Source organism: Protopterus annectens, chromosome 4.part1, assembly GCF_019279795.1.
Source record: "Protopterus annectens isolate FY-2018-M chromosome 4.part1, PAN1.0, whole genome shotgun sequence".
Classification (NCBI taxonomy): Eukaryota; Metazoa; Chordata; order Ceratodontiformes; family Protopteridae; genus Protopterus; species Protopterus annectens.
In genome coordinates, this window is record NC_056734.1 from 793,388,621 (window position 1) to 793,406,541 (window position 17,921).

Genomic DNA, 17,921 nt, shown 5'->3' on the forward strand with positions numbered 1-17,921 from the left:
TCTACACTGTCTGTAATAAATGCACCCTAAACAAATATTATGTGAGAATTTTATTGTATTCATTCATATTTTCCTTTATTAAGCAAAGATGCCTTACTATAAAATAAGAAAAGGAAGCATTTGCCTTCTGTCCATGGCTGTCAACCATAGACAAGTATATGACGTCAATGCTAAGTTCTACATAGGGCCACCATCTGAGAAATACCAAAGCCGTTACTAGAATAAAAGCTTAGCAAGTTTTTCCTTTGTCACTCTGCAAGTTATGAATACAAGATGCTCAATTAAGGTCAATAATGCATATATTTAGAGACATATGTTTTATGCACCTTTACCTTCAAATGCAAAAGGTAATAAAAGGCACATTTTGATTACTGGCTTATGTTAACTTGCAAAATTTCTTAAGCTTCACTCGCAATTGCTTGAACTTGTTGCCTTGAGTTGCTCACTTCTTTGTAGAATGAGATTATCTTTATTAGCTTCCAAGCAAGTTCTGGGTGAAATAAGGTCAATGCACCTCATGGAAAGAATGAGAAAGGTGCCACATTGCCTGTTAATGTTCACTGCAGATATCTTAACCATCCATATTTTGGAGGAAAGTTCCTATTTTCAGGCCAGATTTGCCCCTACACAGGATGTCTCTATTTTTGAAGGTATGTCCCTATTTCAGACTTGATTTACCCCTTCACACAATTTCCTGTATCCCTTTCATCATATGTGATTTTTGAAGCTAACTAGTACACAGAAAATTGGGTCTATATTATATGCTTGAAGACTATTTTCTTCGAACACGGAAAGGTCTACACGTAAACAGCGAAAGCTGTAAACCGCAAATGGCCACTTCCTCAAATTTTTTTCATGGGGAAAAAATTTGCTTGACTGTAAACATAAAAACAAACTTTAAAACACTAATCAAGTGGGGGCTGTGCTCCCCATACTCCCCCTAACTAAATAGACCAACTCCAACATCATTCTACATTGGAGAAAAGGGCAATTCCCAATAATGGCCAAGCAAATTTTTTCCCTAGGAAAAAATTTGCTGAAGTGGCCGTTCACAGTTTACAGCTTTCGCTGTTTACATGACAGCATTTAGGTGTTCGAAGAAAATAGTCTTCAAGCATATAATATAGACCCCAGAAAACCACATTAAATAATATATTACTGGCAAAAATAATTAAAAAAAATGAAGACATGCATCTGACATCTCCATTTTTCTTAAGCAAAAATAATTGACCTTTTATGGCAAGATTTTGAAGTACAGTTCAAAAAAGCCTACAAATTCTTCTCTTTCATAGTGTGCTTATATATTTTCAATCATTTTTTTATCATGCTCTGTTTTTTTAACATGTCTCTGAGTAGTATCCCAGATTCCTATTGAAAGAGGGAAGAGTCGTGCTGTTTCATATTTAAATTATATGCTAATCTGACATCCAATATTTAAGTGGTTGTTCCTACTTTTCAAGGGCTTTTGTTCCTGTTTTCAATATCTGAAGGTTGAGAGGTATGGATCACTTTTTCTTAAAGTTGCTGTGAATTTAGAGTAAGAATAATAAAGTAAGAGAGTTTGCGACCCACATATTTTTTATTTCACACTTACTTGTATTATTATGAGTGCAAATACAGCCACTACAAGAAAGTGTGTACTAAACTGTTATTTAAAAACATTTGCGACAGAGGGTATGTGGTGAAAGGTTGGATGTATTGAACAGATGTAGTGGATCTGTGACTGATATTGTAAGGCATAACCAAGTGACAGGTGCTTTCATCCACATTGCAGTTATTGCATGGTTGTTAGGTAGTAAAGGTGGCACCTAGAGCTTATCACTATGCCACCATTCTCTTTCACCTGTCTAGATGTCTACATATCTGGGATCATAGGCTCTTGACATGTGAGAAAAATTACACTTCAAAGCTACAGCAGGATTTGTATAAAATTAACAAAACTTTTAGGGTACATTTGTGTTAACCTTCTTTCACAGCTATTTTTGCATCATCATTATTGGACTTAATAGAAACAGAATCCATGTTTCTGCTTTCCTTGCTTTTATCTGCTTCAGTCTATCTTTCTAAAATGTGTTGCCCTATTTTTCAGTATATTTTGAGGTTAATTGAATTATTCTGAATATCTTGGGATAAAAGTCAAAAACAGAATTCAACAGTTACAGCTAAGACTGAGGTTCTGCAACCAGAATCAATGAATACTTGGCCATGCATAGTTGGTATTTATTATAGCCCACATATATTGTTAGAGTAAATTAACATGCAATGATACCACATCATTTAGTACTTAGAATCTAATAATCTTTAAAATTGCTATGTTATTCGTGCATCATACCTTCTAATTGAATTGGCTGCACATCTTTATCCACTGCTGATGAGGTCCAGTTGTCATATAAGTTAACATTCTGACAACTATGTATTATATATGTATTATTGACCTTAACTGAGCCTCCTGTATTCATACTTGACTTGCAGAGTGACAAATGAAAAGCTTGGTAAGCTTTTATTCTAGTAACGGCTTTGGTATTTCTCAGATGGCGGACCTATGTAACACATAGCACTGAAGTCATATACGTGTCTATGGTTGTCCATTTACTGGGGATAAGATGGTAAGAAAAATACATTTTAAGGTCTGTGCCTATACTAATTTTTGTGCTAAAGGATACTGTCAATAAAGTTATCTTTGTTTTAACTATCATGCCACCAACTACTCTTCTCCTCTCACCTACGACTTGTGCAACCTATAACTCACTTTAATGGATCTACTTAAGTTAACTATTTATCTACAACTCTTATTCCTTAAAGGTTATTCCTTGAATATGTATTTGACCTTGTATTATACTGACTGTATTACTTGATTCATAGGTGAAAGTTTCTATATAATTTTTCATGTGTAAATAATGTTTTTTCAGTATTATATAGCCTTTTTTACGTCACAATGTATCTTCAATTGCACTATTCATTATGTTTGTATTACTTTTCTCCCTTGTCCTTGGCTGAAAAAGGGCTTAGGCTTAGTCAGACTCACCTAGTCAACAAATGTCAAATAAATAAATATAATCATTATTAAAATAGCTTTATTAGATGGATAATTCCTATAAAGATTTGGGTTATACTGACCTTATCACATGTATACCAGATGGATTTTGGCTAATGAATTTCAGTTTTTCACAAAACCCGATTCATGACTAGTATGAGGAGAAGGGGTATGGCTGCAACGATTACAAGCTTTTAGATGGCCCAATCAGCAGTTGAGATGGTGAGTGAATTGTTGTTGTGTCTTTCGGCTTTTCCCGGTTAGGGGTCACCACAGTGGAACTCCGGTCCGCTAATGATTGGCAGTAGATTTTTCATGAATGCCGAGGTGCCAGCTCGACATTCAGCCTTCAATGAAGGCACACCCATTATGCATGTCTTTTGAATGCCCACCCAACCATGGGGAGGACATGCAGACTCCACACAGAAGGCACTCCCCACACTCCAGCCGAGAATCGAATGAGAGAACCTCTTGCTGTGAGGCAACAACGCTACCACTGTACCACTGCAGATGAGATGGTGAGTGAGTATAGTACCAAAATACAGTTAAGAAACCAGTGGTGATATTATTAACTGGAGCAAGGAGCTTGTTACAGTTACTGAAAGGAATAGAAGGCCTTTCTTTGAGCCTTATGACACTAATCTGGGGACTTGCCCAGAGTGCCAGATGTCCTAGGTATGGCTCTGCACAAAACTATGTCATGGCATTAGTGAATTGCAACAAAATACAAACTCTGATATGGATTAGTCCCTTTATGTTTGATATATATATATATATATATATATATATATATATATATATATATATATATATATTCTGTTCAGTGTAAGATATGCTATAAGATATAAATGTGTGCCTAGTTGTGAGATGGTATGCAGGGAAACCAAAGACCTCATTATTCACTTTAGTTAACTTTTTGGAAGGATTGCCGTAATATAGTTGAAAACGTCATTGAGTATATTTTGTAATATTTATAAACCTACAGACAGATCTTAGGTATAAAGCGATAATGAAGCATTACTGGGCAAGCACGTTGATGTAGAAAAAATCAACCAGACTGATAAATATTCATTAGTATGCGTGTACCTTTTTTATTCCATTCACAGAGTCATAAATATTCCAAGCCACTGAAACCCATGGCCATTTTAACATTGCCAGTGCCATCCATCAGGAAGCACTTCCTTTATCCAGGAGGTCCATACCTGTCAATATTTGCGTAAATATGTGGATACTCATCCAGTCCTCTAGTTTATGTTTAAAGGAACATAGTGGTTTGCAATGCTTAACATGCAGGGGTTGTTTGTTCTATACATTTTGGAGATGCTGTGTTATAAACCTGGATCTCTACCATGCTTTAGTTTTCTGTTGGTAACTATTTAGTTCCCTGGTTGTAGTACCGGTGAAGATATTGAACTTGTGGAGAAAAAAGAATGTCAAGGACAACTGGGTCTCTAATGGCACATTAAGTGAGACAGACTTCTCCCCCCTAAAAAAATCCATGAGACAATGAATTGAGGTTTAGAGTTTCCACCCTCTCACAATAGCTCAAAAGCTTTAGGCCTGTGATCATTTTGGTTAGGAACATTTGGGGTCTTTCTAATTATTTGATAAGTTTAGTGAGATAGATCAGAAAGGGGAGTGTTGTATTCGATAATTCTCCTGATCAATTCTAAGCATAAAGAAGTGATTACCTTTTTATATCTTGATGATATTCCTTTAGCAATTAGCTGAGCTAATTAAAATAATTTCCTGACAACTGTTGTTACATGTTGGTGAAAAGAAAGTTAACTATCAACCCAAGTACCTAGGTCGCTAACTACATTTTTGTTTTGTAGAGATGTGTTGTCTAGGCAGTGCTTGTATATTAGCCTAACCACCGTGGAGGGCCATTTTGAACCTAGCCAATAACCCTAAGTCAGAATCAAATGTTGCACCTTTTGTCTATGAGGTGATGCCCTTAACTATTATACCAAACCAACTCCACCTGTTTGCCAAAAGTGATTTTACTATATTTTTTAGTGTTTAGCTTGAGCTCATTTTTAGCACACCAATAGTTTACAAGGGTGAGTTCATTTTGGAACATTTGGGTGTCAAACGGTGATTAAAAAAATCAGTTTACAACTATATTCTAACTTTGCTAGCCAAAGGTCTTGGCTTTTTTCTTGAGGATCTAAGAAATAAAGAGGCTTCCTGAAGATCTAAGAATTAAACACGTTCTAGCACAGAGCTCTGATGGACACCACTGGTCATATTCATACCATCTGATGATGAACCTGCAACTCACTGTCTTTCAGCCAGTTTACTATCCTTTCTGCCACATGTGGGTCAATATTTAAGACATTTAGCTTTTGTATGATACCAGCAGGGGGAAGTTAAAGAACTTAATCAGGTCAAGATACACTGCATGGTCTACATGGTTACTATCTACAGCATCTGTAACCCTTTCAAAAAATTTCCCATATTAAATAGACATGACTCACTCTTCACAAAACCAAACTGCTGTTAGTCAAGTTTAGTAAGATTCTTCATATCAGATTTTATAAGGTCAGTTAAACTACATTCCATGGCTTTGCAAATGAAGTTTTGAAGGCTGATAGGTCTATTAATCATGTTGGTTGTAAGGACACCGTTATAGAAGGGCATCACCACTGCTTTGCACCACTCAGGGACAAGTAGATGAACTGAAGTTAACCAGTTTGAGGTGTGTGTCAGCAAAGGCATGTTTAGAACTGTTAAGTAAGCAACCAGATACATTTTCAGGTCCTATGGAGGAAGTATGCTTGGTCTCTATTAGCACTTTCAGTAAATTTTCTTTAGATGTAGTTGGTGGCGTAAAGGATACTTTTGGGCTTTGAATAGAAGTCCCAGGGGTGAAGTTTGTACTAAATGTATTTGCTAGAATCTTGGCAATGTCTACTAAGTCTGAGTAGAAGGCCCTATTATGAATAAATTACAGTATAGCTAAATAAGGATTTATAATTCTCTTTGTCTTCAGATGCAAGGCTAAGTTAATGGGCTATTTTAGTGGACCTTATAGTGTTCCTCAGTTTAGTTTTTTTTTGTTATACTTTTGATGTTATCCTTAAGAAGATGAATTTTTGATCTGCCAAATAATTTAAAAAGTTTTTTTTATGCTGTATAGTTTATTTATGGTGATGGACTAGCAGGGTGTTTTGCTTTTGAATTTCTCTTGTTAAATGATTCTGTCAGGGACCACAATTGCTATGCATTTTTCTAAATTTGTGTATAATTTTTTAGTGAAGCTTGCTGCCATATTAAGGTCTGGGGAGGTGCAGTCATAAATGAATTCTGGTATTTTCTCACATAATAGGTTGGGTTGGTATGTTTGCACTCTGTAAATTCATCGGGGTTTACTGAAGGAGCTTTTGGGAGTTTATAGGAGAAGATCACAAGTTTGTGGTCAGTCTTCACTGGGGAAGGACATACCAGACGAGCAGTGCAAGAGGCATGCATATTTGTAAGAATCAGTTCATGAAGGGTGTGTCCTCTAGTATGTTTATTTACCAGCTGCTCGGGAGAATATTTTCATTAAGTCTAGTAATTTTGGAGCATATCCTAAACTGGAGGTATAGGTGTCCCAGTTTATTGAATTGTAGTTAAACTCATGTGAAATACGGGATTTTTTTCTAATGGAGAAATTATTCAGAATACTGAGGAATCTTACATGGTCATCAGGTGACAAAGAAGGTATTCTATAACAGACTATTAGTTGATAATTAATCCTACACAGAATTATGTATAGTGTGAGTCCTTACAGCTCTCTCTGGACATAATATGTTCATTGATAAATATGGAGGCTCATTCACAGATGCCATTTGGCCTGAAAACATGAAAAGCAAAACCACCCTGGTATACAGACAGTGCTCCCTTTAAAGTTAAACCAGGTTTCTGCAACTTCGCAGACATGGATTTTATAGAAACGCAAGAGTGCCTCAAGATCAAGCAATTTATTGTTTATACTTCTTGCACTAAGTAGAGTCACCTTAATGCAATCCAATTTTGGGACTGATTAGTTAAGGGTTCCAGAATGTAGGTCGCTAGACATTTCCCTGTGAGCTGCTACTCCAAAACCAGAAAGCCACAGCATGACTTCACCATAGAGCATTGCAGCTAAAAAGCAAAAATTCTACTCATTGAATGCTGACGAGTACACTGGTACATGCAACGATCCCTAACAAGTGCTACTAGTTGTATACTAACAGTAGAGACAACCACAATATAATAGTGATTGTTGTGGATATATTAAGCACAAGTGAAGTGATAGATTTATAATATTTTCCTTCATGGTCACTCTTTATGGCAGGTATGTATAAGTTGGATGAGTAGTCTAATTTTTACTGAGACTTAAACTTGTTATTTTCAGGTGGTGCTGCAAACAATTGTCTTATAGCCTCAGCATAATATTCATGCCCCATATCTAGAGTAAAGAATTCTGACATTTCTTGGTAATGCTTTTTTTTTTTCAGAAAAGTTCATATGTAATAGTAATTTAGTGACTGAATAGTGAAATATTTGAATTCCTTCTTGTAATCCATATAATCCCATGTAATCTGCAACTGTCATCTCTAAAGTCATACATTACTATGTTCTCTCATCTTATACAGAAGTATCAACATTTCCTTCATTTTAAGGCTGAGAGCACAGAAGAAGTATGCATTAATAGTTCAGGTAGAAAGTACAACAACTGAAATGATTTGTTGCTTTAAATCAGACACAATATATTTCTTACTTGATTGAGACAATAACAGCGTCAAGTGCAGTCGCAGTAGTTCTTGACAAAATGTCATAACCCTTCATCCCTGAAAGGAAATGCAAGAAATATCATGAAAAGTTTGACAAAGGAGCAAATTAGTGCAAATGTAAGCAATTATTAAACTATCTGAATTCTGTAAGCATGCTTTATATTTTCCTCATAGTTAAGAGTTTGTCTAATAGGAAAAAAATGACACACTGGGGTCATTTTAATAAATAACATGATGTTTGGATGTTATCACAAAATGGCAGCTGAGACAGCCTAAGATGGTATTCATAAAATTATAAACATGGTGCATACTTTGTAAGCTAATCAATAAGCAGGGCTTTATCTGGAAAATGTCTGAAGTTAATTCACAGAGGGCAGAGCACCAGGGCTTTTGAACAAACATGTTACTATTTTCCAGTCAGAAAAATGGTTAAGCAGCACCTTTGCAAATAGTTAGCTCATCATGAGTAATGATATTTCAAAGTTAAGAGATAGATAATGTGCACTAAAGAGAAAATATATCACTGCATAAATTTGGGCCTATGAACTTAACAGAAGCCCCTGAATTACCTCCATATCTTATCTGGCAGAACCCATGTGTGGTAGACCTCCATATCTTTCTCACTTTTCTCCACCTGTCCAATACCTTCCTAAATATCCCTGTTGGCACTCTATTCCAAACTTCTCTCAGGAAAAGCATGTTCAGATCACAGGTTAGCTAGACCTTGCAATCTACTGTGCCTGTCTTTACTCCCTGTGCCAATTCTTCATCTTCAGGGTGTTCCTTTCACATTTATCTGGTGGCCATCTTGCACATCCATGTTTTTCATTTGCTAAACAGGTAAGTCAACCGATGCAAATACATTTTAACAATGGCCTGTGCTAAAGCCAAAAAACATCATTGTAAAGAATGTAATGTTTAAGAAAGAATACATTAATATTACATTCTTAAAGGAATAAATAATTAACCAAAAAAAATTTGGAATATAATACAATAGGCATCTATAATCAATGTAAACTTCATTATAAATAAAAGTAAATTGACCATTAGTAAAGCATACAAATCTCACTGAGCGAAGCAAAGCACTGAATGACTTATTGAATTAGAACCAAGACTAAGAGAAGTGATGATAGTGAAGGTAAAAAACTCCTGTAAGAAAAATTAAACAGTTTGATGAAGGAAAAATAGTCTTAAAGCTTTAACTGAAAGAAAGCAGTTTGATGAAGGAAAAATAGTCTTAAAGCTTTAACTGAAAGAAAGCAGGGTTTCATGAGACTCAGTGGAAATGTTTGTTTAAACACAAAAAGGTAGAAGTAATTTAAGAAGAATACGTGTTGACTCATTTCCATCATGCAAATTATAAACCAAAAGTTAAAAAGATCACCCAGACAAACCGATTAATAAACACAACAAGAAAACACCGGTCAAGCTAGAGTTTGCACCATGTGATACCTTAAACCTAGTGTAACAGAGGATGACGCCTCAAGGTCATCAACTGTTTTAGCTATATGGCTTATAATTTTCAATGACTTTGCCTTTAAATCTTTGCAGTTACATTCAGCCAATGTTTCAGGCTTCTTATGTCATTAGCACAGCATAAACTGTCTGTCTAGAACTTAGAGACATAATGTCTTTACACCCAGCTGATGTCCATAACCATTAAGGTGTCTGCAAAATATTCCAATTAACATCCATACCAAAAAGTAAAAAAGTCACACACACAAACCAGTTAGTAAAAACTACAAGAAATGTCTAGCCAAGCTAGAGTTTTCACTGTGTGAGAATGTCCATGACTTTTCCTTTTCCCCTTCTTACAAATATCAACATGACATATAAAACTAAACTAGCCTCCTGCTACTACAAAATAGCTAAATTGTAACAAAACATACTTATAAAACACACCATTGCCTTGCACTAAAACAATTATACTGGCCTGAACTCCTAAACCAGTTTTCATACAACCCTGTGATGTTATGTGATCCTATCTCGCCTACATTCTGAACTGATGGGTTCGGAGCCGATCCCTCAGCTCCGACTCGGCACGCTTATGCTATAGAGCGAGGCCTCTTATTGGCTGAGCTATCTTTATCCCAGGATGCACCACCACTAATCCCCCAGATCTCGTTTGCCGCTAACAAGCTTAGACGTGGTCTCAACATTGGCTGGGCTAAGTACTATTTATTTAGGCTTTTCCTGTCACAAATTTCCTTACTTTAAACCCAAAAGCTGTTTTAACAGCTATTGTTGTCATATTAGTGTGATTGGTGAATTTCTGTGGGAAAATTCGTGATTTTTTTAGTCAGGGAAGGTTTCCCGTTTTAGTTAGAGGGGCCTTCCCCTGTTGCTTTGCTGTTGGTATATCTTTCTTCGGTCAAGCACCCGTTTAAGTTAGAGGGTCTTGACTTTCTTTTCTTTTTGTCTGTTTAACTGTTTAGTGTGATAAAAATATATATATATATATATATATATATATATATTATAATTTGGTTAAAGTTGTTTAAACTTTACCTTTTGACTAAGTTTAGTGTTTTTTCACTTAGTTAGGTTCTGTGGTAAAGCAGTTATGTCTAAAGAACACAAACCCTCCGGGTTTAAGAAATGCACGAGGTGTGGTTTTAAAATGTCTATAATGGACGACCACTCCTCGTGCGTCTATTGCTTAGGTGCTAAGCACCTACAAGAGTCGTGTAGTGTGTGCCACACGTTCTCTTCTAGAGTCCTCCAGGAGAGGAAGAACAAATTAATCCTCAAGGGATTAATCAAGCCTTCCTTCAAGGAGGCTTTATCTTCCTCTCCGTCTCCTTCTAAAAAGAAGAAAGCGTCGGCTCCGACCAGTCAGTCGGAACCGATCGCTAAAAAATCTAAGCAGACTTCTCCATCGGCTCCACGGACTTCGGAGCCGAGGTCAGAACGGTCTGCCTCGATGCCTCCAGCCTCGACCCCTCTGCTTTCGGAGCCGAGGTCTGGGGCATCGAGAGGCGGGTCACCCTCATTGGCTCCACTGATATTGGAGCCGATAAGGATTACCGGCTCAGACTCTTCCCCCTCGGAGCCGAAGTCCTTATCGGCACCGAGGGAAATTTCCTTGAAACCTTCCTCGAAGCCGATAGTTGTCGAGTCCATTCGGAGCCGGTCCCCGAGCCCTTCGGAGCTGATGGAGAAATTGGTTCGGGCCCGATCGGTATCCTCTAGATCATCCAAGATGTCTGATTTGGACATCGACAGGGTGCTCCTTCGACTCTTCCAGTCTCCGGTGTTCCAAAAGCTAGTTTCGGCTCCAGCCCATTTGTCTTCGGAGCCGATGGTCCACTCCCCTACTGTGATTCCTCCTCCAACAGCTTCGGCACCATTGGAGCTGGTGCTGGTGGAACCTGTGGAGGTGTTAGGGTCGGGCCTGACCCTTGCTCCAACTCCGGCTCTTGGGTCGGAGTTCAGTACATGGACTTCTTCCTTTGGCCCTGGGGGGGAGGCTTCGGGATTGATGCTTTCGGTCCCAAGTCTCCCTCTTGGTGCGTCGGCGGCGGGAGTGCCGTCCACTGTCGTGGCCACGGAGGTGGGACCCTCCCAGGATTCTGGTGGTCCCGCCTTCAGGGCTATGAGGAGTGCTTTAGCCAAATCTTCCTTGGCTACCTCCACAGTTTCCCCAGCTCCTCCCCTGCATACGGAAACTGGGTCGTTGGCAGTCCCCCTGTCCTTAGACAGCGGAGCCCACGGGCCTCAGGTTACCCCTGCTGGGGTTTCTCCCCCTCCTGGAGGTCCTTCTGAAGCCTCTTTGGAAGAACCCCCCAGGAAAAGATCATGCAAGAGGAAGCACGTTGACTCCCCCGATGAGTCTCTGACATCTGACACTGATCTCGATAATGCAGAGGGGTCCCCTAAGTCATCCTCGGATGATGTCTCCTTTGCAGACATCCTGGAAGCCCTAAAACAACGAGGCGGCTGGCAGTCCAAACCTCCCTCTGCTGATGAGTCGGTGTTCCTGAAGGCCTTCGGGGCTCAGCCCTCCACCTCCTGGGTGTCTCCGCCCTTCAACGAGCTCTTGGATTTGATCTCTCGAAGGGCGTGGGAACACCCAGACTCTGTGGAACCAGTGCCTGCACGTCCGAACAAATTTCTCTCGGCGCCCCCTGACAGAGAGTTCTTAACTAAAGGTGTGGCTGTAGATGCTTTGGTGGTGGCATCTGCTACCCAGCAAGATGTAGCAGAGGCTTTGACGTCTGTCCATCCTCCTAATAAGGAGTCTAGGAGCATGGATCGGTACGGAAAGCGCACCCTCAGTTCAGCGGCCTTTACACTGAGGTCCTTGAACTACCTTACACATTTTACCAGATTTCAGAGGGATCTGATTAAGGAGCTATCCGATACCCTCTTCGGTAACCTGCCTGAGGAGCTGGCCCAGACGGTTGGCTCTCAGCTGGCTACAATGTCATCCATTTCAAACTCGTCCATGAGGCTCATTTCTTATGCGGCCGAAGGGGCGAGTAGAGCGGCGGGTACAGGCATTGCTCTACGGAGACAAGCCTGGCTCCGTCTGTGTCATTTCGCGGAGGCCTTTAAGTCTTCATTTGCCGACGCCCCCTTTGATGGGTCCTCCTTGTTTGGACCCAAGGTAAAGGACACACTAACCCGCTGAGAACAGGAGGGTAAGACTCTGACTGCCGTAGGGGCACGATTTTCCACTCCCTTTCGGCCTTATCCCAAGGCTAAAAGAGGAGGGAAAATGTGGTTCCGTAGATCTCAGAAGCCTTACCCCTCTCAGCAGGAGGATTCCCCTTCCAGAGGCAGAGGAGGGGGAAATTCTTCCGGAAGACGCCATCCCAGAGGCGGCAGAGGCCCTCGCAACACTGGAGACCGCGAGTCCTTTCATGGCTCTTCAGCCTTCCATAGTCCCTGAGGGATTGCCCGGCTGTGCAGCTCCGGAGCCAGTTGGGGGTCTTTTCTTGAATCACCTAAAGGCCTGGGAAAGTATCACTCAGGACCGATGGGTGCTTCGGATTATAACCGGAGGTTACTCCATCCCATTCTCTCATCCCCCCCCTCAGTCCAGAAAAATCCCGGACCCGCCACCCAGTCAACGGGATATCGCAGCCTCAGAAGTTTCAAAGCTGCTGCAAAAAGGAGTCACCCAACCAGTCCCCGCAGACCAGATCGGATTAGGGACTTACTCAAGATTCTTTTTGGTGCCAAAAAAGACCGGGGACTTGAGGCCCATCTTGGACCTCAGCATCCTAAACCGTTCAGTCAGAAAGTCCAAATTCCGAATGGTCACCCTTCAAACCATTCTCCCATTGCTGGAGAAGGGTGTTTGGATGTGCTCCATAGATCTCAAGGACGCTTATTACCATATCATGATACATCAAGCGTCCAGGAGACATCTGCGCTTCAGCCTAGGAGGCAGTCATTTTCAGTTCTGTGCGCTGCCCTTTGGTCTCACCACAGCCCCCAGGGTGTTCACCAAATGTTTGGCGGTCGTGACTGCTCACCTGAGAAGTCTAGGATTCCAGGTGTTTCCGTATCTAGACGACTGGCTCCTAACTGCCACCTCCAAACATCTACTATTGCGGAGCCTACAAGCCACTATATCACTGGGAAATTCCCTTGGAATCACCTTCAATTGGCTAAAGTCTGTGTTGCTGCCATCTCAACGCATAAGATTCATAGGGGTAGAGATAGACTCAAACCAAATGCGGGTCTATCTACCTACAGACAGGATACTAACCATACAGGCTCAAGTTCGAGCCTTACTTCCCAGATCCAAAGCCCCAGCCAGAATGGTCCTGCAGCTATTAGGATCCATGTCGGCCACGGTTCTTCTAGTTCCCCTGGCAAGGTTACACATGAGAATTCTTCAGTGGCTTCTTTCAGCTCAGTGGTCCTTCCAGGAACTCCCTCTCAGTCACCTCATATGGATCATGGAATCTTGCAAACAGGACCTTCGCTGGTGGCTAGTGCCCTCCAACTTGGATCAGGGACGACCCTTTGTTCTACCCCCTCCGGCGGCCATTTTGACCACGGACGCCTCCCAGACGGGGTGGGGGGGCATTCCCTGGGCAGGTCAGTCCAAGGCAAATGGCACACGGAAGAGACTTTGCTTCATATCAACGTCTTAGAAATGAGGGCAGTGCTTCTGTCCCTTCAAGCCCTTCACGATTATCTCCCTCAGGGCGTAATTGCTGTTCACTCAGACAACATGTCAGTTGTCTGGTACCTGAACAAACAGGGAGGGACCAGATCCTATCCTCTTTGCAGAGAAGCCACGAGAGTTTGGGAATGGGCAGTCTCGACCAAATGCTTCCTAGTGGCTACTCACATACCGGGCAAGTCCAATGTGATAGCCGACAGATTGAGCAGAACCATCCTCTCTCCTCACGAATGGTCACTGAATATAACAGTGGCAAGTCAGATTTTCAGAAAATGGGGAGTTCCGTGTTGCAACCTCTTCGCGACTCCTCTGAATGCAAAGTGCAAAGAGTTCTTCTCCCTAACCCCGGCTCCGGGGAAGAGCCCCATGGACGCATTAGTCCATCCTTGGCCCACCGGCTTGCTTTATGCCTTCCCTCCAGTTCCTCTCCTTCCCAGGGTGATTCAAAAGGCATCTCTCTTGGGGAGCAAAATGATCTTAATTGCTCCTTACTGGCCTCATCAAGTGTGGTTCCCCTATCTTCGCAGACATGCTCTGGAAGGTCCATGGTTCCTGGATCAGATCCCAGACCTACTTGTTCACCAGTCGGGACTATCCCACCAGTCCCTGCACACCTTAAAATTGACGGCTTGGCTCCTCCTCTTCCGACGATAGTCAGGAGTCATACATTGGATCCAGATGTTGTACACATATTGTCTTCGGCCCATAAGTCAGCTACAAAGAAACTGTATTCTAGCAAATGGAAAAGATTTGCTATTTGGGCTCAACACCGGGGCCTGGACCCCATTTCTACTCCCGTAGCAGAGGTACTAAAATTTTTGACTTCTCTTTTCAATCAAGGCTCTTCAGTTTCTACCATCAAGGTACAATTGGCAGCAATCTCTAATTTTCATGAATCCATAGTCCCACCTTTAATGAGCAACAGATTGTGTAAAACCTTCTTGAAAGGTGCTGCTCTATTAAGACCTCTGATTTCTCATCCTGCACCTCCATGGGATCTCGATATAGTGTTACGCGCCTTGACTTCTTACCCCTTTGAACTGGCAGCTACATGTGATGTAAAGTTCTTATCATGGAAGACAGCCTTTCTGGTGGCGATTACTTCTGCCAGAAGAGTTTCAGAGCTTCAAGCTTTGTCTGTAAAACCCCCGTACTTGGTTTTTCATAAAGACAGAGTATCCCTCAGGCCAAATCCTTCCTTTGTCCCTAAAATTTGTTCTAGTTTCTGCTTACAACAATCGTTAGAGCTTCCAGTTTTTTTCCCAAAATACTCTAACAAAGCGGAGTTCATATTTCACACACTAGATGTACACAGACAGTTACATTTTTATTTAGACAGGACCAAACAAACGAGGGAAACAGATCAGTTGTTTGTATCCTTTGCAGATAACAAATTGGGCAAAGCTGTCACAAAGGTCACTATTGCCAAATGGATCAGGGACTGTATTACTCAAGCTTATTTTTATTCTAACAAAGAGCTTACCACCTCTGTCATGGCTCATTCTACAAGGGCTATGGCTACTTCGATAGCATTTCATTCTAAGCTTGCTATTAGTGACATTTGTGCGGCGGCTACATGATCTTCCCCGCACACCTTCATTTCCCACTACAAATTAGATGTGGCATCTAGAGGATGAGCTTCATTTGGTTCCACAGTGCTCAGAAGTGTTTTCCAATGAGCCACCTGGGATTTAGGTGCTAGGGACGCTGTCCCATCAGTTCAGAATATAGGCGAGATAGGATCACATAACATCTTTTAGTTATGTGCTCACCATAACTTCAGATGTTTGGGATCCATCTCGCCTACATTCCTAATAACCCACCCTCCTTCCCCCTTCCTTGGAGATCAGAGGATATCAGAAGGTCCGAATCCTGTTGTTTCATCTTGAAACATCTAACAATGTTATATAATCTAGTTGTGCATGTGTGCATGAATGCGGACAAACAAGATCTGGGGGATTAGTAGTGGTGCATCCTGGGATAAAGATAGCTCAGCCAATAAGAGGCCCCGCTCTATAGCATAAGCGTGCCGAGTCGGAGCCGAGGGATCGGCTCCGAACCCATCAGTTCAGAATGTAGGTGAGATAGATCCCAAACATCTGAAGTTATGGTGAGTACATAACTAAAAGTTATATAATAGACAAACTCCTAGAATTAAAAAAATACTTTACTGTACTATTCACCCTCTAGAGACCTTTGGTCTAGCAATAAACTTTTACTATGTATCATTAAGATTCAACACTACTGGAGACCCTCTCTACTCGTATTATGTGTCAAAACTCTGGAAAGAAATTCTTGCAAAATTAAAAAAGATTGCAAACTTAGATCATTTCAAAACCTTGCTTAAACAGCACCTATGCTGAAGATGTCTCTCTTCTTCCTGATTACCTGTCTAGCTTTACTCAGATCCCATTCTTTTTGTACCTTATCTCTTTTCCTCATATTGCACTTATTTCCTAAGCTCTTACTTTTCCTCCTTATCTCACACCCCACCACTAACTACAATTCTTCCTCTACTTATCTTCCAGTTCACTTCTATAACTACTACTTTCATCTGTCTTATCAATGTTTTAGTTACTTTCTACTTGTCTGTCTGTAAATTATTACTTCAGAAGGTTTGATGAAGCAGATGTGAAAGTGCTCACCTTTTTAATTTTATGAGTGAATAAACATTTTTTATAACTCCTGGCACTGTTTTAGTCCACTGGTGTTTGTTGTTTCAATACTATGTTCATGTAAGAAATTAAAAAAAACTATGCAAATAAGCTCATGGATAGCTGTTTTTACCAGCAATTATAAATGTACATCATATGTAACTTAAATGTGGACACTTTTCTCCCTAGACCTCTGCTCAAAATGGGGTTTACCCAGTCAGAGTTTTCCTGGTCAATACAGACAAATAAATAAATAGTGCCAGAGAAACAAAATGCTTGGAGACCAGTTCTGGGTCTTTCTTTCTTTCATAAACCTTTTTGTGATAGTGCCAGATTCAAATTATGCACTTCACAACCTGCTACCTCTTCTTCCTCATTGAAGTTTCCTGGCAATACTACATTTATAAGATTCTTATTATCACAGCCCTAATCATCCAAAACTCAAACATTTCTTAACGTTTTCTGTGTCTGTTATCACATTATCAGTTCTTACCATTTGGAATCTAGCTCCACTTATAGCTCATTGCAGGCTACAGAGTATTCATACTTTTCCATTATTAAACAACTTGCTTACCTTTGCTGAGGCTTTTTCAAAGTGTCAGGAAACTTTCTCTTAGGTGAAAGATGTCTTCCACAAACTGGGATTCCAAAAGAACATTAAAAAGTCTTTCTTGCCTCCTTCACACAGGATTACAATATTTTCAATATTGTGCCAACAATATAACCTGCACTGATTCAGGGCTAATTACTCGCTGGTCTCCAATATTTGTGTGAGTTACTATGCAATGGCCTTTCTTATTCTTCTATCAAGGTTCATTTATTAGCCATTTCAGCATGTCTGCCCATGGATCCTCCTTTTTCAATGCATGACAAAAATTATCTTGAAATTGTTTTGCATAAGAAGCCTTCAAAAAAACAAGTGGCCCCTCCTTGGGGTCTTAATTTGTGTGCTAGAGAAGCTAACGCTTGCTCCATTTGAATCAGCTAATCTGGCTGACTTGAGGATCTTATCACAGAAAACAGTTTTACTGATTGCTTCAACCTCTGCAAGAAAGATGCCTGAGCTGCAAGCTCTTATGGTGAGTCAAATCTATCTCATTTTCCACAGGGACATGGTTTCTTTGAGAACTAATCCTTTTTAATGCCTAATGTGGTATACGTTAAGCCAAACTATCCATCTATCTGTTTTCTTTCCTGATCCTAAAACTGAGGGAGAAAGGATACTCTGTACCAGGATGTCCAAAGACAATGCAGGTAGTATCTTAATGTAACTAAATATTTCAGATTTTCAGATCAATTGTTCATTTCTTGTGAAGGTAAGAAGAAGG

At 40.5% G+C, this 17,921-nt stretch overlaps 1 protein-coding gene across 1 annotated transcript in view; it reads right to left on the reverse strand.

Annotated features, from left to right (window-relative positions):
* The window catches only part of LOC122801056 (arylacetamide deacetylase-like), a 491,398-nt gene that overhangs the window by 284,713 nt on the left and 188,764 nt on the right, over positions 1 to 17,921 (reverse strand). Inside the window, exon 3 of the mRNA XM_044070539.1 lies at positions 7,785 to 7,854. Coding sequence (XP_043926474.1) covers positions 7,785 to 7,854 — 70 coding nt within the window. The remainder of the gene's footprint in view (positions 1 to 7,784; positions 7,855 to 17,921) is intronic.